Source organism: Cyprinodon tularosa, unplaced genomic scaffold (assembly GCF_016077235.1).
Source record: "Cyprinodon tularosa strain WSP-4 unplaced genomic scaffold, ASM1607723v1 ctg180, whole genome shotgun sequence".
NCBI lineage: Eukaryota > Metazoa > Chordata > Actinopteri > Cyprinodontiformes > Cyprinodontidae > Cyprinodon > Cyprinodon tularosa.
In genome coordinates this window covers 573279-597500 of record NW_024038609.1, presented here as the reverse complement: position 1 = coordinate 597500, position 24222 = coordinate 573279, and the positions used below count along the sequence as shown (strand labels likewise).

General features: G+C 44.1%; 2 protein-coding genes and 1 non-coding gene across 6 annotated transcripts in view; all 3 read right to left on the bottom strand.

Annotated features, from left to right (window-relative positions):
• Positions 1-445, bottom strand: part of LOC119781630 — a 14625-nt gene extending 14180 nt beyond the window's left edge. The window contains exon 1 of the mRNA XM_038282170.1: positions 90-445. Coding sequence (XP_038138098.1) covers positions 90-333 — 244 coding nt within the window. The 5' untranslated portion in view covers positions 334-445. The remainder of the gene's footprint in view (positions 1-89) is intronic.
• Positions 446-8535: 8090 nt separating this feature from the next.
• On the bottom strand, positions 8536-8607 carry trnam-cau. Its single transcript has one exon. It is a non-coding gene; the product is annotated as a tRNA-Met (tRNA).
• A 5763-nt stretch (positions 8608-14370) lies between these two features.
• phf21ab (PHD finger protein 21Ab) overlaps positions 14371-24222 on the bottom strand; it is a 29174-nt gene continuing 19322 nt past the window's right edge. Inside the window, exons 9-18 of one of the 4 annotated variants that reach the window (XM_038282195.1) lie at positions 23173-23520; positions 21559-21669; positions 21276-21327; positions 21124-21203; positions 20956-21016; positions 17600-17622; positions 16904-17059; positions 16548-16623; positions 16363-16466; positions 14371-15123 (exon numbers count right to left, since the gene is read on the bottom strand). In XM_038282195.1, the coding sequence (XP_038138123.1) occupies positions 14491-15123; positions 16363-16466; positions 16548-16623; positions 16904-17059; positions 17600-17622; positions 20956-21016; positions 21124-21203; positions 21276-21327; positions 21559-21669; positions 23173-23520 (1644 nt within the window). In that variant the 3' untranslated portion in view covers positions 14371-14490. Of the gene's footprint in view, positions 15124-16362; positions 16467-16547; positions 16624-16903; positions 17060-17376; positions 17484-17599; positions 17623-20955; positions 21017-21123; positions 21204-21275; positions 21328-21558; positions 21670-23172; positions 23521-24222 lie in introns of all 4 variants that reach the window. The other 3 variants (XM_038282194.1, XM_038282197.1, XM_038282196.1) reach the window with 3 other exon arrangements.

The following is a 24222-nucleotide window of genomic DNA, read 5'->3' as shown; positions in this document are numbered from 1 at the left end:
TGCAATAAACGTAAAGATTAGTGTATGCAGAGTGAGGGTCGCCCCCTGCCAAGCTAACTGCGTTATCTATATAACCCGTTTATCCTGACCGGAGATAAAGTGTTTGGAGCAGACTCTCATGGAGGACGGGATGCGGTCGAACGTGATGTCTGGCCGGCCCACTGCCGCCACCCACGCAGCCCTCCGCCGCCTCGTCAGCTCTGAGATCAGGGAGCCTTCCTTCGTCCTCCAGGCGGGGAAGCAGTGGAAGCTGAGCCCGTTCAGGAGCATCCTGCCCTGCGGGTCGTGGGAGCTGCTTTCGCAGAAGTTCACGCAACATTCTCTGCCTCCCATGTTCGCCCGTGCAAAAACTCTCAGGAAAACTCAGTCCCGCAAATACAGCAGCTGAGAGCTGCGGGTTTGTTTTCTTCCTGCTTGAGTTCTTGTTCGTGTGAAGTTTAAAGGTAGTTGCTACAACAGTAAAGGCGCATTACCGCCACCTTCTGGCTGCAATGGACCCTTAATAGACAAAATCTCCCTAAACTAAATCACAAAAGCAATTCTGATTTTTAAAAAATATATTTCTCCATCTGTACATCCCTAATATTAAACGGTATTTTCTTATCTTTTATGCTTACCTTAAAAATGTTATATTTAATGCAAGTTAAAATCTCACTTCTATTGTATCAGTTTCCCTTAAACGCTCCAGATTGATGTTTTTTATTTACTTTATTTTGATGGACATAATTATAGAATCTGCCATTTCTACCTCCATCCCGGTCTTTTTCTCCCACCTTCTCTTTATATTGTTTTTTTTTTTTTGCAGTGTTTCTAATTTCCACCGTGGAGTATTCATCAGAGATAAAGCTCTATTTCATTTTCTTGCATCCTGCTCATTGCAATCCATAAAAAAAATCTAAGATGAAAAGCTCATGTTACTTTTAGCTTTCATAATTTCCTCAGTTCTGCCAATGAATCATTTACTAATCTCATAATTTTTGGTAAATTATAATTTAAATTGTCCAGGTATTTTTAATTTTCATGTGGCAGAAACGGGCTTCCATTCCACAAAGTGAAGGAATATGCAGCATAAACCTGTTGCCAGTTGTTTCTGGTAAAGATTTAGTTCCATATATATATATATATATATATATATATATATATATATATATATATATATATATATAATATTATAGGATTACATTACAAGACGGCTGGTAAGTGCTAGGATCAGCAAAACTTTGAAGTGGTGCTATGACAGATGTTGTTCTCTAAAGAGCTGGATCTTCCTGACTTTTTTTAAATTGGAGAGGGATGTCCCTGCCCTTGTAGGAACTGGCAGTGTGTTCTACCGAAGAGGATGAAATGCTATATGAACCGTCTCTGGGCGCGCGTTCATGCATGCATGTGGCGTCGTGATTGAAGTAAAGAAACAACGTAGGCTATGTAATAAAACCGTGCATCTTTAACTTACCAGAATGAAAATGCAGGGAACACCCTCTCATTGACACCGGGACACTGTGGAAAGTTATGCTCGGTCGGCCTACAGCCGTGATCCAAGCTAGCCGACGACTCTTTGTTATCTCTGAAACTTGGTCTCCGTGAATGCATCTCCAAGCAGGAAAACGGTGGAAAGTTAACCCATTTTCTATTTTTTTCCCACGGCGATCATGACTTGCGCTGTTACAGCCCACAATACAGCAACGATATACCATGTTTAAAGTAGGGTGACGCTGGCTCTGTTCGAAAACCTAGGACGTGTCCTCCAAGGACGCGGTCTGCCTAGACTGGATCCTTTGAAGTCCTTGAAAATAAGGAGACCGGAAGAGTTTAGGCTGTGAATTCGACCAGGTCTACCCTTCGGCGAGTTTTACCGCCGTATGCTCTGTTGCTTAGCAACCGTAAACATTGACACACAAAGCAGGAAAAGAATGAATACAGAAGTTTTCAAAACTGTTTATTTTTTATTTTGAAATGAACAAAGACTACATTAACAAGAATCCAGAGTGGAATAAAGGTTCCAACCACCGGGTGCAGGAACAAATAAAATCAAATGTAATGATAGAAACCTTAGTCAGTCAAATAACCTGCTGCTGTCATTCTGCACATCTCTAATGTTGCTGCTATTTTCGAATATCCATTACTGTAAAAATGTCCATAGCTGCATATTGGTTATTTATTCTCCAGTTTAATATTGTTAAAACACTTTACAGTATTTTATTGTTTATATTTTAACTCTTCCCTATCATGTTATTCTTATACATTTTTTTAAGGTCCACATTTGTGTGACCATTTTCAATAATCTTTCTGCTGCTGTAAATTTGCCCATTGTGGGACAATAAAGGAATTTTCTATTCTATTCTATAAAAGGTTTAGAAATACATAAGTAAATTTAAACAATGTATCTACAAAATATATCTGCAAAATCTCTAATATTCAACAACAAAAAATACTTAGTTAAGCATATTGTGCAAAACAGCAATAAAAAGATAAAACTATCAGATTTATAGTCCCCACCCTGCAGATATATTAGAATCTGTCCTTAAATTACAGCCAAACCCATTTACACAGTAACAGATTAAAACCTTTAGATAAACCAAACATTACCGCCACATATCTGACTCAATAACCATTAAAACAACTATTTTCATTCATTTCAGATGGAACTATTAAATGACTTGTATTATATTAAACTGAACTTCCAATTTTCACCACTGTTCGGCGCCAAGTAACCTTTACTCTGATCACAGCTTGCTTGGTCTCGCAATGAATCCTGGGATATCCAAGAATACCGAGGATACATCAGACCCGTCATTCAAATCGGGCAAAAAGAAGGACGCATTTTAAGGCCGCATAACGAGGAGTCTTGGAATCCGACCAGACCTCGGCGCCGCGCTATGACGTAATAGGCCTTCGAATCCAGTCTTCTAAGGATGCATCCTAGGTTTTCGAACAGAGCCCATATTTTCATTTGGGAAAAACAGGACACCTTGGAGCGGGGGGTGGGGTTGGGGGGTTTGATTGAAAGAACAAATGTCTCATCATCGGGATTTGCTCCGTGATCAGAGGAAATGTTACTTGGCGCAGTGGTGAAAATTGGAAGTTCAGTTTAATATAATACAACTCTGTGATTAGTTCCGTCTGAGATGAATGAAAATAGTTGTTTTAATGGTTATAGAGTCAGATATGTGGCGGTAATGTTTGATTTATCTAAAGGTTTTAATCTGTTACTGTGTAAATGGGTTTGGCTGTAATTTAAGGACAGATTCTAATAGATCTGCAGGGTGGGGACTATAAATCTGATAGGAGTTTAATTTTTTATTGCTGTTTTGCACAATATGCTTAACTAAGTATTTTTTGTTGTTGAATATTAGAGATTTTGCAGATATATTTTTATAAATACATTGTTTAGATTTACTTATATCTTTCTAACCCTTTTATAGAATAGAATAGAAAATCCCTTTATATTCCCACAATGGGCAAATTTACAGCAGCAGAAAGATTATTGAAAATGGTCACACAAATGTGGACCTTAGAAAAATGTATAAGAATAACATAATAGGGAAGAGTTAAAATATAAACAATAAAATACTGTAAAGTGTTTTAACAATATAAAACTGGAGAATAAATAACCAATATGCAGCTATGGACATTTTTACAGTAATGGATATTTGAAAATAGCAGCAACATCAGAGATGTGCAGAATGACAGCAGCAGGTTATTTAACTGACTAAGGTTTCTATCATTACATTTGACTTTATTAGTTCCTGCTCCCGGTGGTTGGAACATTTATTCCACTCTGGATTCTTGTGAGTGTAGCCTTTGTTCACTTTAACTTTTAAAAAAATAAATAAATAAACAAACAGTTTTGAAAACCTCGGTATTAATTCTTTTCCTGCTTTGTGTGTCAACTTTCACGGTTGCTAAGGAACAGAGCACACGGCGATAAAACCCGCCGAAGGGAGGACCTGTTCGAATTTACAGCCAAAACTCTTCCGGCCTCCTTATTTTCAAGGACTTCGAAGGATCCAGTCTAGGTAGACCGCGTCCTTGGAGGATGCAGCCCAGGTTTTTGAACAGAGCCTCTGATTAAGAACAGGGCTGCCCGCACTGACGTGGCTCAGGGATTACGTCACACGGAGCGTCGTGCGCAGTGAAATCAGGACATTTCCTCACTTTCTAAAAAAAAAACCGGGACGCCCGGGACAGGACGTGAAATACGGAAATGTCCCGGGAAATACGGACGTTTGGTCACTCTATTTAAAGTCAAGTTAAGGTGAACTCAATCAAATTAAAACAAGGTGAGAGGGAGTACAGTATGCGGTAGTTGTAGCCAGTAGTCTGAGCAGCGGTAAAAGAGGCATTCAAGATGGCGGCGACGCAAAGTGCCTACGTCATGTCGACCAAGCCCTATCGGTCTTTGTCAGTCACGTGACTGACACGCCCCCTAGCGCCATTTTTGTGGTGAGCGGAAGAAAAACGAAACAGCAGAAAAGAGGAGAGAGCTGCAAGCCAGCAGTGAGGATTATCAGTTAAATGGAAAAGAAGAAGAAAACTGAACGGATACCCTACCCAGATAAACTTTCTAAAGCTGCTAGGGAACAATATTATATATTATTATTACAGTGACAAGGCAGATGTTGTGGGCAGTTGCACAGATAGCTGCAGTTATTAGAGTAGTTTGTGCTGCTCATCAGACTGAACGGAAAAACTTGTCATAATTTTTGCACATTGTATTTGCTGTTCACTTTACCCAGGCCTGTTAGAGATTCCGTAGAGATATGATTCCGTAGAGATATGATTCCGTAGAGATATGATTCCGTAGAGATATGACCTGTTAGGTCATATCTCTACGGAAGACCACAGACCACAGTGAAAACAAGTCCAGGGAAAATGAAAATCTTCTAATTTAATCTAAAGAGCAATCTGCTATATATGAGGGAGGAAGACAAAGTAAAAAATTTGAAGCTTTGCACTGTTCTGCATTATTTATGTATTTGAGATTTTGTATTGCATTTTCATAAATTATCTGCTTGGTTGAAAAGATAATAACAACGCTTGTTTCAAATTTCAAACTCCACTCTTTATTGTACACACATTTTTACAACTTCAGAAACATTGTTAATATTTGAAGTGATGGTGAAACTTATATTTGTTTTGCTGTTATTTTTCAAAAGTAACTTTAAAAAAAGGCAAAATTCTATTTGTGTGAAAAGAAGAATAAAAAAAGAATAAAGTATCTGGCATTCATTTATTAGCTGGTTTCTCTGTGAAAATGTCCAAACAGTCACTAATCACTGTGACTCTATGTCCAAAGGCCTCCACAAACTGATGAGGCATAATTTTGTGCAAGGTGTCTCTATCTGGCCACACAATTGCACGCTTTAGATTTGCATATAAAAATGACACCATTTCATTGAATGTTCTGTACACTGTCTTTGGTGAAACACAGAAGAGATAAGCAAGGTGTTGTGAGGGCAGATCCAATCTCAGACGCATGAAGGTTAACAGAAGCATTTGAGATGGACTGAGAATTTTATTTTGAGCAGACAGGAGAGGCAGCAGAAAATTAAACAAAGCCATAAAGGTTGCCAAGTTTGGTAGACCCGTATAGTACTGGACTTTTTCATTACTGTCTCCAAAGAAAACATCAGAGATGCGCAGCTCATCAAGTTCACGCCGCAGCTCTCTGTTTTCTTCCAAAAGACGGTTCATCTCTGCACACCTGAGCACACACAGGTTACATTCTGTCTGTCCTTCCTGACGACCACCTTCTGTGTCATCCTTGGTGTTTGGCCTCCCAGATCTCCAGATGCATTTGAGATTATCAAAAAAGTACTCCAGAGTGTTGTTCAGCATGGGGGTGAGTAGAAAATGAAGGCTAATCATGTTTTGGGTGTACTATTCCTTTAAGTAGATTGCACAGGATGAATAAATACAGTGAGTTGGCTGACGAGTGGGTACTTACAGTGTTTTTATATATACAGTGTATTTATATATATTTATTCATTAAAAAAATATTTGTATTGCAGATTGTGTAAATGATTATATACAGAGAATGCATTATTTATAAAATTTTAGCCTTCTAAAAAAGAAATAAACAAAACAAACATCACTTTCCGCTTCTCTTGCACAGCATGTTTCAGTAGGTTTACATGAACTCCTGCAACTTTATAAGCAAACCATTTCAGCGTGTTGATTTCTATAAGGCTCGGGCACAGCGCGTTGCATTCTGGGTACGCCGCCATATTGGTAGCTAGTTGCTACGGTAAACAAAGACCTAAAACAGCATAGAGACAGAGCAGAAAGACGAGTAAACAGCGATGTTAAAAGCGAAGAAAGGATGCGGAATATACCGAGACACACTGCAGGGGGAAGCCAGGGACCGTTATCTGCAAAAGATGGGCTTCATAAATGGACTTGATCCCTACGAAGTAGAAAGCAAGGAGTGGTGCGTTGGGGAAGAATTTCTACCGCCGTTTGCGAGGGAGGACGTATTTTCGTATCTAGTGTGTGGCGTCAGTGCCTACACACATGAAGAGTTTCGCTGCTACAAGTCGCTAGAGGCTTACAAACAGCTGACAGATGGAAAAGTTCATGACATGGAAGTTATCAAGCCGAATGAGAACACAGTCATCAGAGCCAAGGTAAGCTACCGTCTCAACATGGTGTGGTGTTTGTTGTGGTGATAAGACTAGGTGCTGGCACTAACGTAAAACATCAAAAATCTATCTACTGGCTTTCCTGGTGAAACAACCAAAACTATTAACCCTATTATAAACTATTAATGACAAAATAAACAGAGTAGGACAACTGTTTTGTGTTTCAGTGGACCTGGCTAACCCTCTGGAACACAACCCTACTTCAGCTCATGCTACATGCTACAGATCAGCCAACAACGGTTAACTTGAAATGATACATGAATAAAAACAGTATGTTCTGTAACTTACCAGAATGAAAATGCCGGGAACACACTCTCATGGACGCAGGGATTGAGTTGAAAGTTATATTTGGCCGTCTTACAGCAGCGACCCATGCTAGCCGGCGACTCTTTGTTATGGAGGACATTTGTTTTCCATTGAGACGCCTCCAGGTTGGAAAACGGTAAAAAGACAATCCATTTGGGATTTTTTTCCCCGTCCAGTCACAGCTTGCGCTACTACACCCTACGACACAGCAACGGGCGACCATAACGACAGCAGAGGTAAAATGAAACGGCAAAAAACTAAGCAAACTACTAGCAGAAGAAAGCTAGTCCTTACAGGCGCGAAGTGTAAACAGTGGGCTGACCAGCTATCAATATGGCTGCCGCGCAACGTGTGACGTCATGTGCCCGAGCCTTATTGCACGCTTTAGATTTGCATATAAAAATGACACCATTTCATTGAATGTTCTGTACACTGTCTTTGGTGAAACACAGAAGAGATAAGCAAGGTGTTGTGAGGGCAGATCCAATCTCAGACGCATGAAGGTTAACAGAAGCATTTGAGATGGACTGAGAATTTTATTTTGAGCAGACAGGAGAGGCAGCAGAAAATTAAACAAAGCCATAAAGGTTGCCAAGTTTGGTAGACCCGTATAGTACTGGACTTTTTCATTACTGTCTCCAAAGAAAACATCAGAGATGCGCAGCTCATCAAGTTCACGCCGCAGCTCTCTGTTTTCTTCCAAAAGACGGTTCATCTCTGCACACCTGAGCACACACAGGTTACATTCTGTCTGTCCTTCCTGACGACCACCTTCTGTGTCATCCTTGGTGTTTGGCCTCCCAGATCTCCAGATGCATTTGAGATTATCAAAAAAGTACTCCAGAGTGTTGTTCAGCATGGGGGTGAGTAGAAAATGAAGGCTAATCATGTTTTGGGTGTACTATTCCTTTAAGTAGATTGCACAGGATGAATAAATACAGTGAGTTGGCTGACGAGTGGGTACTTACAGTGTTTTTATATATACAGTGTATTTATATATATTTATTCATTAAAAAAATATTTGTATTGCAGATTGTGTAAATGATTATATACAGAGAATGCATTATTTATTAAATTTTAGCCGTCTAAAAAAGAAATAAACAAAACAAACATCACTTTCTGCTTCTCTTGCACAGCATGTTTCAGTAGGTTTACATGAACTCCTGCAACTTTATAAGCAAACCATTTCAGCGTGTTGATTTCTATTAGTGTATATTTATAAGGACTTACCTTTGTGAAAATGCCGAGAGCAAACACGAGCATGAGGAGATATTTTATGAAACGTGATGTCTTTCCTTCTTACAGCAGCGACCCATGCAGCCCGACGCCTCTTTGTTAAGTCCTCTGTCTGCGGTCCGTATTTTCTTTTCCAAGTGGGGAATACGAAAAACCGTACGGCCCCATCTGCTGTTTTCTGTTTAGAATTACTATTGCATCCTTTGATTAGCCTTGATCTTCTGATCATTCTGAAAGACTCGATTGATTGAAGTACTCGAAAACGACGTGCATCATCAGACAACAAATATCTCAACAGTAGCTATTAGTTAAAAAAATGTTTTCGAAAAAAAAAAAAGTAAAGAAATCCTTTTAGCAGAGGATGGTTTCGATCCATCGACCTCTGGGTTATGGGCCCAGCACGCTTCCGCTGCGCCACTCTGCTAGTGACGGACGAATGATCAAAGCAGGCTCACTAGAATGTAGAACTCTCGCATAAATACTGTATTTATAGTTATACTTACAAAGCATTGATTTTTTTTTTTACTCGTACTTATTGTGAACTTAATTACATGAAAAAAATATGATTCATGACAAACATACCGCAAATTGTATCGTAGACTATTGTTATTACATTATTTACGGTTAGAAATACTCTTTTTATGCCCCCTTCCTTCCCTCAGGACGTCTGTAAATGTGGACCATGTGCAGCCAGTGATTAACATTACACCAAATCCTACTATAAAAGATAATGGCTATGTGAACAGTGTTTTACACATATTCACAAGCACACATTCAATCTTAGTGAAACTTGTCTCACTATCTTCCATTGACTTCCATTCATTTCTACAGACTAACCATTACTGGTTCACACCTAACCCCAACCTAAACCTAAACTCAATTCACACCTTAGTCCTGAATGTGACCCCTGACCCAAAGAAACAGCAATTCTTGTAAGGGCAGCGCCTTTCATGGCCATTCCTCGGACAACCCCCCCTCTCCCTAAAGGAGAATTGAGTTGTGCTCTGATTTTTGAGTATTTGTTAGTTGGACCGAAGAGTTAAAGATAGCGTGCGCCTTTATTATCCTCACTGGAGAATAAGCTCTTCATCATAGCAGAAAGACTTCAAGATGAGACGCAGCACCAGTGACAATCCCATAACTGCTCTTTCAGAGTGAACTTTATCCTCCAAACTTTTCTGGAAATAAATTAGGCCCGTTGGTGAGGATGTTTGGGGAAGGCAGAGGGATCCTCCCAAAACTACCAAGGAGCAGATGTTTCAAGTAACAAAGTACAAATACTTTGTTATTATACTTAAGTACACTTTTTAGGTATCCATACTTTACTCCATTACTTATTTTTCTTCCTACTTCTGACATTTATTTCCCGTCATTGGCTCCATCCATTGCAGATAATTGGCTCCATCCATCCTAGTGAAAACTAGTGTAACTGGATGAGTCATAGAACGCAAACACTCATTGGTTAGCTAAAGGAAATCATCAGAAGCAAGCAGGTGTTCTTCAAACTGCTAACGTGAATTGTCTATGCCATGCTACGATGTTGGATTCAGAAAAAGATGCTGAAATGTCCGAAAGGTCGGACACAGGCGAGAGCGTATCGGGAGATGGAGACCAACAAGACCTCCATCATCCTTGGCCCTATCTCAAAGAATTTTTAGAAATAGTCGAAAAGTTGAGCTTTCAATTCATATAGCGGCATCTGGCTGTTTTGTTTAAAGGTTACTTTATACTTTTATACTTTAAGTAGTTTTTGGAGCACATACTTTTTCACTTTTACTTGAGTAAAGAGGTCAATTTGATACTTAAACTGCAGTATCTATACTTCTACTTAAGTAACAAAAAGTACACACAAACGTGTGTTCCTTTGACACCGCTGCCAAGGAGGCGCGTGTGATGGAAGGCGTTTGGGAAATCAGTGAAGTGAAAGAACAAGACAAAGATGAAGGCAAAATTTAGGTCAATAAAACAAAGCCTCACTTAGAACATGGAGGTGGAAGCATCATGGGAAATGTACCATCCAAGGAGGAAGACCTGGTTTCCTCAACCCTGAGCATTGAAGGTGGAACGAGCTGCTACTCTGGTAGCGTATGTCCGCCTTTTAGAGGGTTTTATGTAGAGGATAAGGCTCTAAAGAAAACCCAAGTATAAATAGGAAATATCTTTACTACGAACATTTTCAAGACTTTTCTTGATATTCTTTCCAATTTTAAAATCAGTTTACCTTAAATATTGCATCATCTTCTTTATGAACAATCGTTACAGCGACAGTGAACCCCTGACTGCTTTTAACACACAAGGTTTTAAGAAAGGTTACCAAATTAAGAAATATATCTCAGGAGATGATCTTTTTTTTTTTTTTTTTTTTCCACAATTTATTTTAACAAAATGATAAAATAAATAAATACAAATTGATCAAATGCTCCTAATATCAACTCCTCCCCATGTTCCCTACAGTATTTCCTAAACACTGCATACAAAGAATTTATCACAGAAGAGGCTCAATACAGAGGTAAGAATCCCACCAGACCAGTCACAATGTCAGGCCAACAGAAGACACATCTGGAACAGAAGTCAAAAAAATAAACACATTCCTTTCCAAAATCATTATGAAAAAATACAAACAATTATACAAATATTCAGATTGTGTAATAACCAATTTACACGTTATTCAGCACACCAGGTGAACTTTTTCTTTATTCTGATCGCTACAATGCATCTCACCGAATGGAAGATAGAAAAAGACTTTTCATTTTTTAGATATTTTTTTATGTTGTTTTTTTTCCAGATTTTTTTGCACTCAACACACCCTTGAGGGACTCAGCTGTGGATGAGGTAAGATGCTGCGGGTGTAGAGGATCCAGACAGGATGAGCAGGTGGATGGATGAATGCTGAGCAGGAACAACAGGTGAATGATGTCATGAACCCATAGAATACTAGAAGGCCACAATCATGACTTGATCGCTTTAAAAACCAAAAGATGAGAAGCAAACCGCCTCCCAGGACCCACACAGAAGCCCGGAGCGGCGTCCCGAAAGCGCGAAAAACCGTCTGTGGACGACGCAGAAAACTCGCGCCCTGATGATATGCAGAGTTCTTTGGATATATTTGTTTCCAGACTTCATTAAGGAACATTTTGGGCCCCACCCCGACGTCCACGCAAGAAATAAAAGCTAAGCTAGAAGGAGCTGAAACCACAGAGAAACACCCGCTCCAGTCTGTCCTAGTGGCCACTCGCAGTACTGCAACACAAATCAAAAAAACGTTTAGAAAATAATAAAAATTTGCAGGAGTTCGGATGTCTTTCCGTTCCTCTGACCACAGAGGCTCCATGTCTGGAACACTCTGCCCAAATGTTTCCCCTGAATGGCTACCTGAATGTGTAAACGAATGTTCAGAAGAAAAGGTGACTTAAGTTTCACATAATAAAAACAAAAACAAACTGAAACAATGCATAATAAAAAGGTCGGTATAAAAACTTGCATAAGAAGGCATGTTCTGACCCGCAGCGTGCATGGGTACTCGCTGGGCCAAGGTTTGTTCGTCTGACACGCTCTCAGGCTCCGGCTCATGTGACCTCATCCCTCCTCCAAAATAAGAGACAGGAAGAAAGAAAGGGGGCTTTCAAAATAAAACCAAAACGACGCTCTGCTCTGATAATACTGATCAAACTAAAAGTGCACAACAAACGGATCAGAGTGAGATCTCACCCCCCGAACCGAGATCTAAACGTTCCACCAGAAAATTAAAAACACATTAAGGCAACTTCTAGGATGTGGACGAACACTGGCTGAATCAGACGGGTTCATGAAAGATGTGGGTGAGCTTGCATCGGCTCCTGGGAGCCGGTCGGGTCGGGTCCAGGCGAGGCGGTGCGGCTCGATGTCAGACGGCTTCGTTAGGGTCTACAAGTCACAGTGCAAGTCAAGAGACAAATATTATCTGCTGTTTGAAGAAAGGCACTCGAGAGGTACCTACTGTACAGAGGGAAGGATCCGGAGACCTGATGACCGATCGGAACCAGAACCACATCCACCCAACAGAACAGCACAGAGCAGAATAAGCGGGATCCGGAAGGAGGCGGGGACGCTTGGTTTCCTGTCTGGCTCATTCCGGGCAGACCCTCACGTCTGGGACGTCTGGAATGAAAGCAGTCTGAGCAGCAGGTGGAGTTTCACCCGCAGGAGTCAGCGTGATATAAAACCAAGTTCAAAGCCCGGAACGACCGCCTCAGCGAAGAAACATTTTGATTTCAGCAGAGCTCCCAGACCGCTTTATCTCTGCAGGGCTGTAACGCCACGCCGCAGAGCGACACCTCTGATGTTTCAGCCTGGAAACATTGCTGTCTGATAAACGCGATAAAAGCATCAAAAGGTTGAAACCGTTTCCTCAGAGCCAAGAAGAGGCTGAACCCAACATCAGAAACCCGCAGAAGAAATAAAGCCTCCAGCAGAAGCGACATCCATCGACCGCCTCTGGGTTCTGGTACCAGCTCAGGCCGGACCCACTGACGGGGGAATATTGGCAATGTGGGACAAGTCACATGAAAACAAGGAGATGCATACTCGGTTAAACTCCACGGGAACAAGGTACAAAAAGCTCCGCAGCGCAACTCTTTGTAATGCAGCAAGCTTGTGCTTTAATCTCAGGAATTGTGTTGTCGTCCTTTAACCTCCAACAGATCCCTCCATTTTCCCGGACGGGAACGCCTCCCGCCGTGGTCGTCGTTCCCGAAACGCTCTCCTGTCCCGACCGGGGACTCGGCGTCCGGGTCCTGAAGGACAGTGAGAGGACGAGTCCCTGCTGAAAGTGGAAACATCAGGATTTTGGCAGTTCAGGATTCAAACGCTCATCACCCCGGGGAGGAGGAGGTGGTGATGATGACGATGGTGATGATGATGCCAGTCCAGCAGGTTCAGGAACAGAAAGCACTTATTCTGGAGACTAGGAAGACCTGAATATCTTTTCCTATAAAAAAAACAAACAGCCCAGATAGAGTTTTGTGTGTGTTGACGTTGCAATATTGCAAATTCACATTTAGTGCTCACAGTTGACGCACGCTCACGCACACACACACACACACACACGACTCACGAATGAAAACTCAATCACTACACGGACCGACACCACTGAGAACGTCTGTTAGGCCCGTCCCACCTCGTTCCAGAACCTGAGCACCAAAATCGCCCAGGAGCCACCAGGGAACAACGATCCAGCATCCAGAGCGCCCAGCTTCACTGGGGGACAGGTTGGTGTTTGAACCCTTAAAGGCTTCCGTAGGAATGGACGAGAGAGAAAACAGTCATGGGGCGTTTCTCAATTCACGAGCACACGAGAAAGCTCAAGAACGCATATTGAGAAACGCCCCTGGATCTATAGCGGACCTCCCTTTAAGAGACTGATCCGGTGATGTTTGGGAGCAAACATGGTTTAGGATGAACCTTCTCTAGACGAATCAGAAGGTTCCAGCTTCCAGCCCCCTCTGGCTCAATGTCTGGAACCGGACGTAGACTCTGAGTGCGTCAGCTCTACACTCTGGGTCCCTGAGCAAGACCCTAAACCTTAATGCAGAGAATAAATTTCCCCATTGTGGGACAATAAAGGATTTACATTTACAGTAAAAGGTAATCAATTCGTCTAACCTTATTTCAACATATTCCTGATCATCAGCAACATCTATCTCCAATAGATCTATGTAAGGCTGGCAGCTTAGATGAAGCGAATTCATAATTTAAATAGAAAAATATGTAAAATAGCCAACCTAAACTTTTATCCAATTAAATTTGAACCAGGAAGTGGGCGGGGTCTGATCAGGCCAGTGGACCAATCGGAGCAGACTCCGGGGGCAGGGGGTGCTGGTTACCGGTTTGATGCGGACTCTGGAACGTTGTTCCCGTCGGGTTTAACGGAACCGCAGCAGACGGGTTCTCTTCAGAACACAAACGTTTACAACACTGCTTCTTGGACCAGCTCCCCTGATGTATGTTTGGTTCCACGTTCTGGGTTCCTACTCAGAGTCGTCAACAGAACACAGGGGCCACTGTAACAGGCACACACCGGTGTGATGATGAAGAAACTCTTCGTCCGAGCGTCCTCGCCGTGACGTCTATCGCTAATTGGCTGATGACCCGGGTCTTCCCAGAGTCACAAGACTTGGGCTGTACATCTACCATTGACACAGTCTGACAATACGATGCAAACAAACAACATTTATACAGATTGGCAACTTCAGGGCACCCTGTGGTGCAAGCAAAAGTCTTTTTTTTTTAATATATATGTTTGACTTCCCGTCGCCACGGAGACGCAGCGTTACTTTTTATCGTCCAAACTGCTGAGCAGAGCTGGCAAAGAATGCTGGGAGGGTTCTGAGGTTTTGCTGTTGTTGCTGCCGCCGTCGCCGAGCTCCTCCTGGTTCTTCTCTGCCGCCGTCTCCGCAGGGTTCGCGGCGGCCATCTTGTTCTCTGCTGCTGCGGCGGGGCTGTGGGCGGGGCACGGCGGCTCTGTCGTACCATTGGTGGTTGCGGCGGCAGCCGGAGCCACAGGAGCCGTCTCAGTCTCAGGCTTGAGCTGACCCTCCAAACGAGGAGCGGTCTCTGTGTGGGCCCCGGGCCCCTTGGCAGCCCCCTCCACAGCGACGGGGCAGTTAGTCAGGACTGTGCTCTTGCCTCCTCCTGATGATGACGACGATGCTGCTCCTTCTGGCTTCTGCTCCTCCTTCTTGCCGCTGACCAAAGAAACGCTCACTGCCTGCTTCTCCACCGAGCCGACCTCGGCTGCAGCCTGAGCTCCGCCCTGAACCCGGACATCCTTCCCCTCCGTCTCTGCCAGCGCCTGGTTAAAGTTGAAGGCTTGGATGAGGCGAATCAGATGCTTGACATTGTCCAGGGAAAGCTGCATCTCCTTCTGACGAGCCAGGATGCTGTTTTTGGTCTCCATGCATTTCTGCAGAAAGGAGATTTCACACATCAGGATATGATAAGATGTACTTTCACTGCCTCTAACACAGATAATGTCCAGTAAGGACAACGTGTCGATGCTCCTGGGAGCCGACGCCTCAGCATAGTCACCGCATCCACAGGAGGGAAATATGCAGCAGCTCCATCTCAGACTCTCTGGCCTCCAGTCTAAATGCTTAAGCTTATTCATGAATTTAAGTAGCTCTATCCAGTACATGATCTTTGTTTTTGAGTATTTAGGTTTCACTAATATCTAATTACATAGCTGATTACAAATGATGAAGAAGCTGCAACTAAACGGGGAAATCAAGAAGAGAATCTGTGCAGTTTGAGCCGAGTTAATAGAAAAACACAGACATTAATGGAGACAGGAGGGTGGAGACATTGATGGATCAGATTCTGAGACACAGACATTCTCCCTCGGTTGAATATGTTTCAAGTTCTGCTTAAATTTTTACTCTAGATGCAGCTTTGATACTCATGCAGGACTTCAGATCAATTCGATCTCCCCCTGAAAAGCTTAATTTAGAAATAAAACCTAGAAGGATCCTGTATTTTTCTATGTAATTTATCCATTTTCATTTCACAGAAATGTTATGTTTTATAAGAGTAGTTATGAGCTATCATTTAAGGCATTTTTCTTTCACTTTTTCTACTTTAGTACAAAGTAGAACCTGAGATACAACAGAGTAAAAGGGTCATGTTAGAGTTGTATTATTTTTTTTTTCATTTTTCATTTCGAGGATAAAGTAATAATACTATGAGTATAAAGTCGCAACATTACGAAAATAATAATATTGCGACTTTATTTTATATATATATATACATGTTTGTTTGAACTGGGAGTAGTGTGACAGTAGAAAAGGGTTTTTCAGCATCAACATCTAAAAAACAACTGATCCATGGGTTACAGTGTCGTTAAAACTGTAGTGTTTTTCCATCAGCATCCTTATATTGGAGGTTTTAGAAGGGGGCCTTTATGTTCCCATCCTCCTATGTGTATCGGATCGGGACGCAAGAACTCAGGTTCTGCAAGGCTGCATGTGAATGAAGAACAGTACTTGAGCATTGATGAGACCAGAGAAAAGATGTCTGACCAATGTGCAGCACTGGAGCACCAACGCCTCATACCATGTGTCAAGCACGGCGGGGGCGGACTGATGGCTATTAAGGCCACTGAAGGTTGTTTTTCAAAACGATCATAATCCAGTTTGCTGCTTCTCACCGTTATGGAGTTACTGAGCTGTTTGACCCTCTGTTCTAGCTGCTCCCGCTCCAGTTTCAGCTCTGAGCTCCACTTCATCAGCTTCTGCTTCTCCTCTTCTTTAGCTGGAACACAGAGCAGACGGGGGGGGGGGGTCAGTCCCTCCCCACACATCCAGGATGATGCGGGCCAGTAGGAAGACTCACCTTCTTTGTAGGCAATGTAGGAATGAACGATAGCGAGGGTACCGGGCCAGGGAATGGCTTCTTCTTTCTTCAGAATCTGAGGGGAGACGATCAGAGGTGTTAGAGAAACGCAGAACAGGCCTGAAGAGTCAAGCTTAGCCTAAACGCTGCGTGGGACTGACGGGGAAGCGGGTGATGGAGTGGATGGAAGTGAGATGTCAACTTTAAGTGACACAATGAATGACACATAACCACAAAACAAAAACAAAAAAAAACAGTCCTGCATCATGTGTTTGCTTACAAAGTACTGAACAGTCCTACAGCTGAAAGAGTGCGTAAGATTACAGCCCCGGATCAGGCTCTGCTGCTGCCGTTACCTGGTCTTGACATTTTGGACAGATCCACATGCCTTTAGGAATGGTTTTCAGGGGTGGATCCAGGCAGTCCAGGTGATAAACACGAGAACACGTGTCGCACATGAGCAACTGGCCACTGCGTCTGCACACAGTGCAGAAATCCTCGTGGATGTCTCCCTGCGAGGAAGAATTGGACCAATCAGTTTCCATAGGAGCCCCTCCCACCCTGCGTGGAGAGGCGGGGTGAGGCGGGGCGGGGCCGTGATCTGTTTTAGGTTACAGCTGGTCTCGTTTAGCAGCGTGTGTGTGTCTGTTAGCATGTGTGTGTTATAATGGACTCTGTTCACTTTGTAAGGCTGAGTGACAGGAAGTGATGGCACATGGTTACCACATGGACAACAAAGTGATGGTGGTGTGTGTGAATGGGTGACGGCGCTGCCGGGTTCAGCAGGGCCGCGTGTGACGGGGCGTCCGTCTCCCCCGTCGTTACTTACATCCCCCGAGCCGGGGCTGGGCAGGGGGAGGGGACGGACGGGGCTGGAGGGGGAGGTCGGGGTGAGGCTGCCCAGCTCCGTGACGCTGCTGAATTTGGGTGGGCGACCTGGGTGGAATGAGACAGACGACAAAGACGGAAAACAAAGAAAAAAAAAAAAGAAAAAAAAAAAGAAAGATGGAGAGGGGGGAGAAGACAAAAAACAGAGCGTCTGTATGACATACCTTGGAAAGGGAGTCTTCGTTGGCTAGCATGAATCAGGGAGCAGTGAGGGAGAGGAGTCAGAAGCACAGACAGCAGTGTTAGTGAACGACATCAGCTACATGCAGACTGCATTCAGACAGACCAGCACACCTGCTCAGGTAGACCCCCCCACCCCTTTAACTTCCTGCCTCCACAGGAAGTCCGGAGTCACTGGAAACGCTCCGGGACCAGCAGAAGGTTCTGACCCCTGCAGCACGTTTCAGACTTTCGGTTATTTCAGAGATACATTATTGATCCAGACAAGGAAAATCTGAGGGAATAAAAAGTTCCTTTCATTCCCAGAAAAACCTGGATGTTTGAAACAGAAGGTTGACCCTGATAAATCATTAATCCTCAGGGATTGATATCATCTTTTTGGTTCTGCTTTGATCTGCTTTGGTCCAGCCCTGATTTGAAGGAACTGTAGAACAGATTAGACAGTTCTCGGTGTCCGTCATGTTTGGTCCGTTTCTGAAGCTCTAGGTCTCTACAGGACCGCACTGGAACCATCATCCATAATGAAGCTAGGTTTCCTTTTACCAGGTATAAACCAAACAAAGGAAATCCCAGATCTGACTGGGATAGAACCACTGATTTGCACTGGTTTCCTGTCTGACATTAAGACAGATCGTTTCCATTTCCACCTGTTAGCTAGCCTAGTAATCTAGCCCCACCCGCCAGCGGCCTAAATCATTTTTGCCTGCGAGTGGTCTAGCCTCGATCAATGCTCTAGGCCCTAGAACTGGCGGGCCAATCACAACGCAGAGATGTGTTTTAAATTTCTGGATGCAAAGCGGGCGGGGTTTGGAGGGCGTGACGACAAAGTCGCGCAACACTGGAGAAAACACAGCAAGGAAGATGGCAACAACTGTTGAACAGTTCTTGTTTGACTCAGCTTTGGAAGGATTAGACTTGGGGTTTTCGTTGAAACGTGAACAGGAAGAGGCTCTACGCTCATCATTTTTAATTAGGACGTATACACGTTTTACCGACAGGCTGTTTGTTTACACTCCCCCACCAGCTTTCTGTCGCTCTTACTACGTCACAGTCAGTTGGGCTCTTTGGTCAGAGCGTTGGCCAATAGGCACAGACATGGTGCAACGCGTTTTTCTCATCAAAAATCTTCCGATGACTCATTCATCGCCAAACTAAATTACACATTTAATCTCAAATTTAGTCTGGTTTATCAGGCTACCTGTAAGCCACAATTTCTGCATTGAAGCTGCAGAACCACCAAAGCAGCAGGATTGAGAGGATTTTATAAAAGTAGCAGAGCATCTCACAGTTTGTGAGACAAGGTCAGTCTGACAGAATGGAAACGTTTGCTCGAAACCATCAAAGACTGGAGAAATTTGAAGGAGCAAAGCTAATCTGGATGGTGGGGATCTACGGTTCCCTCAGGAACCCTCATTCATTAGCAGGTGATGGAGTCACAGGAATGAGAGGTCAGTTTGTCCAGATTAACAACCCCAACAAACCAGCTGTACTGTGTAGATAGAGCCTGACGTATCCAACAAATATGGATCGATGATCTCCTGATGCTGACAGAGGCGGTTCCCCATCACAGCCTGGATCACTGGTTAAATGAACGAAGTTAACTCCTTTGAGAGACGAGCAAAAAAAAACAAACAAACAAACAAAAAAAAAACAGTGAAACTTAAGGTGTCATCAGGCTACGAACCAGACTGCAGACCTGAGGAGGCCGGAAGTTAAAAGACAAACAGGAAGTGAAGTAAATAACCCCAGGATGTGGCTGCAGGAGAGTCAGTCAGTCATCAGTCTGACTGACGACTGCTGCTGCAGGGTAGAACCTCGGCTGAGCATCCGAGAGCAGAAATGAGACCTGAGATTCATTTAAGGGTGCGTTAGTGTCTGACTTATTTCGGTTTATTAAAGCTACGACCCCTCATGTTGAAGCTGTAGGTCAGTGAGATGTTACAGCAGCAGCTGCCTGTTAGTCGGGTTACAGCTGCACACACCAGACACCAAACCTTATCCAGAATTAGAGCAACTAGAGCTTCGTTAGGACCTCAGGATGCATCAGTATTAAAGGTTAAACTGGATTTTTGGTCGTTTGTCAGAGAGCTCCAGAACCAAACCGATCCCACCACAGCAAGCCGGACCGGGCCTCCTTATATACCCCAGTGATGTCAGGGCGGGTTTGCTCCCAGCCACGCAGACACACTTGGGAACTCTACGATGAGCAGACGGCTGCTTAATGCTTCAGGTTTAAAGGTTTATGGATAAAAGAAATTTTCAGATGAACCAAGAACGTCGCCTGACGGCCTCCTCCATGATGGAGAGGCACAGTTCCCAGGTGTTTTTCTTAAGGGCAAATCAGCTTAAACTGGTTTATAACGGTGGTGGCAGCGGAACCCAGTCTACCTCAGAATCAGAAGTAACGCTGCCATCAGGCCCGGCTGTAAGATCAACACGCCGCTGCTTGGGTCCCAGCAGGCAACAGACCAGCCCTGTTCTCCATAAAGTGCTCAGACCCCTGAACATCCGCACACCGTGCTACGAACTGAAGAACTTTTTACAGAGAGACATTTTGGATTTTATCGATGCGCATTCCAGATCCACACACGCAAGTTACACCTGGCACGCATAGCGCCACCTGGTGAAGGGCTCATTATGCTTGACGCGCGGACAGGAGGCGATGGTCAAAGCGTCTGCAACATTTATACTCTGTGGGGCTTTCCCCGTTCTGGCCGGCTGTGGGGAGGCTTTCTCAGCACAAACAGCAAACCGACAACACCACACTACAGGAGGAAGTAGAAATCAGCGCCGTTTTTCCGCAATGTGTTGATAGTGGTGATATTTATAAGCTAAAATGACGGGATGTCTGTAGATGTTTACATTTGTGCACTACCTGGAGCTGCTGCCCCTCGCCGTGTTTTCTGTGCAGATCCTTTAAATTGTTACAAATTTTCCTAGGTACTCCGCATGGAGGGGCATGGAAGCTCAAAATGATGTATTTTGGCGGCGGAGACCTCGTGGACACATCAAGCATAAACCAAGCTTTAGAATGTTCCTCGTTGAGCTCCCTGAGGTGCTCTGGGCTTAAATAAGACGCCCTGATGAACAACATCAATAAGAACTCGTTCTGACTCAACTTGCTCTCTGTGAACTACGGCACAAAGAGCCTGACTTCTCTGAGGTGGGTGAAGGAGAAGCTCTGACAAAGGAAACGTGACAGAAGCGACAGGAAGCAGCAGAGGAGAGCAGGAGTTGTTATATGGCGTGTTATTAGAGGAGCAGCTCGGTCTGCTGGCTCCAGTTCTTCTCTACAGACTTCAGATCAGACTGACTGACAGCCTCTGGGTTTCATACAGACCTCTCTTCCTGGTCCCCTGGTGCAGAGGGCTGTTCAGGTAGCTCACTGCGCTCTTTTTCCTCTGCAACAGAACCAAAAGAACCGAGTGGTTAATGACATTTGAATAAAAAGCCTGAATTAGAGCAGACTTCCACGCTCCACGTCCAGCTGAACTCCAGGCGGTCGTACCTCGGGCTCGAACACAGCTCCGCTGTACACCGGGTTAGCTGTCGTTCTCCTCTTCCTCTCCTGCCGTTTGCTTTGGATCTCTGCGAGAACAGAAACCGGGGTTTCAGAGCAGATAAGATTTGCTTTCTGCAGCCAATCGGTGCATCTCTCACCTTCCAGGTGGTCGTGTGTGACGAGGCCCAGAGACACCATGAAGGCCAGTTTCTAAAAGAGGAACAGGGTTTAGCTCATCAGCCCTCTGATAAACACAACATTTACACTTCTAAAGAACCCAAACCAGCAGTAAATAGTATTTGGAACCGGGGTTTGTTAGGAAACTGATCCACCTGCATGTTTGATCATCAAGGTGACTCTTAACAACGTGATTAAGCAGAAACTATAACAGTGATTTCTTTAGAGAGGATGCTCAACGAAGAGATGTTCAGCTAGTCTCACCTCTGGGTTCTCCTCCTTTTTGGGTCTGGGGGGCGGAGACAGTGGAGGGGTGGAGGAGGACGGCAGGGTGACCACAGCTTTCTGTTCCGCTGCTTCCAGTTTAACAGTCTGCTGAAGGAAGAGGAGGAAGGTGACAACAGGTTAAGGTTATGAGAGATGTATAGAGCTGCTGGAGGTTAACCAGAGGAAGAGGAGAAGCTACAAGCTTTAAGCTAGCTGCCACCGTTAGCCTGGGCTACACTGAAGAACTATGATTTATAAAGTCATTATATAAAATAAAATGTGACAAGCTCAAACTTAAACAAATACATCCACTGGTGGATAATTTGGGCTGATATTGGTGTTTTTTTTTTACCTGTATTGTTGTCAAGTAGCACATAGACTGCTGATAGACACCATGTCTACTTTTAAGGGTAGCCTTAAAACGTTCCTTTTCGATAAAGCTGATAGACTGACTCTGGTTATCCTGAACTATCTCTATAGTTATGCTGCAATAGGTTTAGACTGCTGGAGGACATAGGGACCCCTTTTTCATCATTTTGCATCTCCCATTCTAGAGCATTTGTTAGTCCAATCTCTAAGTTTATGCTCTCTCTGCTTTAGCTCATCATAGTAGCTTCATCTCGTAGCTGTGCTGCTGCCATCCACACCTTAGATTTTTCAGTGTTTAGTCCATTTACGCTCCTATATCTGTGGGCTCAGCTTTTACTGTGGCTAAATGGATGTTCTCTTTCATCCCTGTGGCATGAAAACTGGCTCAGAGCTACTTAACTGTACTGGACAGAGCCACCTGTGGAGCTGGCTTACTATTCCCTTTTCTAATATAGAAATACTTTCTATATTAGAAAAGGTTCGATTGTCTCGGTTCAAATTGCGCGAGTTGTGTTCGGTTTATGCGCTGCTCCTTTTTCTGATAGGGGAAGCGTTTACACTCCAGAGCAGAAGGTGGCGGTAGTGCGACCAAAAATAAGATAAGCGAAAAATAAGAAGAAGCGAAGCAGCGTAGCCGGGTGTAGCAGAAAAAAAAATTAGTTGTTGTGGAGAATTGTGTGGGTATGGCGAGTGGGAAAGAACAGGAGTTGGAAGACGCGCCAGCAGCACTTTATAGGTCTGCTGTATGGGACCACTTTGCATTTAGAGTGACCTACGATGACGGCGGAAAGAAATCTGTGGATTAAAATGGCAACAGTGTGCAAGCATTGTGCAACACGTTTTGTTTATGCTAACAGCAACATGACCAACATGTCAGGCTAACAATCAACATATGCCGAACTGAAAACCGTGACCACGAAACCATGAACCGAACCGAATCGTGGATTTTGTGAACCGTTCCACCCCTAGTATTTATAGATCAGTGCTTCTATGTTCCTTTTCTATGTCTGCTTCTGTCTCCCCGAACCCCAGTCAGCCTCAGCAGGAGGCTGATAAGAGGTGTTGTGAATTGGACATATATAAATAATCTGGATTGAACAGTACCAACATAGTACCTGATTAGTACCTAAACAGTACCCCTTTAGTTCTCAGTGCCTAGATAAAACTAAGGCAGCCTAGTTATTAACAAGGTTATACGTGTATTGTTCATCCCAAACATCCAGGTAGTATTTATGTTCTTACCTTCGGCTCAACGATCAAGCTGCTAATTTGGATGGGCGGGGCTGGAGGGGGTGGAGTCGGGAGAGGAGCGGTGTTAGTAAGCGCCTGGGCGGGGCTGGCGAGCCGTGTGGGGGTGGCGGTGACGGGCGTTGTGATGACTATGCCGGTCAGAGGGGCAGAGCCCGTCTTGCCACAGGGCTGCCCGTTGACGATGCGGACCTGGTGGATTGGAGCGGCCGAAGGCAGCGAGGTCGCCAGCTTGGTTGCCAACATGACGGGCCTCTGAAGCAACTGGGGAGCCGCCATCATGGGAGGGGGAGGGGCTGGAGCGATGGGGACGTTGGTGGGCGTGGCCAGCCTCGGCCTGACCTGTTAATGACAACAACCAGTCAGAGGACGGCAACATTTAGAGATCAGACAGGGCTGGGTAACGACTCTGAGGCCTCTCCAAACCAGCCACTACTGAAGCTGCTGCTCCTGAAATCTATTTCCAGAGGATTCAGCAGATGGCCTCCCTGTGAGGAAAAACAAAGTACTCTGAAATACTCTGTCAGCCTTTCCTATTGTCAACATATTCTGAACCCATCTACGTTTAAGCCCCAGTTTTGGCCGTCTGTGATAGAAGCTGGGCATCAATCAGCTGTTTACATATTTGGATAACCATAGCAACCAAAGTGCCAATCAGTGAAACCAGACTGAGCTGCTTGTCCCTATCAAAGGATAAATAGATAGGATGTCGGACGCCCTGGTGCCTAAGCAGCTCCTGGAGTTCCAGCTGCAGACAGCAGGGGGCGCAGCGACTCTCAGAGGCGTTACTCAGCTCAAACATCTGCCAACATTTCCGCTTCGACTTCCAGGGTTAAAACACACAGACAGCCAGAAACTGAAAATACCAAGAAGCTGCAGGAGAACAAACCTTCATCACAATAAGGTCCACACAAACACACACAGAGAGTCAGAGGGAGGCGGGACACCCCAACAGCCGCCTGTTCATGGGTCAGTTAGATAAAAACCAAAAGAAGCACAGCATGAGGAGAAGGAATGAGGCGGCACAGAGAAAACAACGTTTTA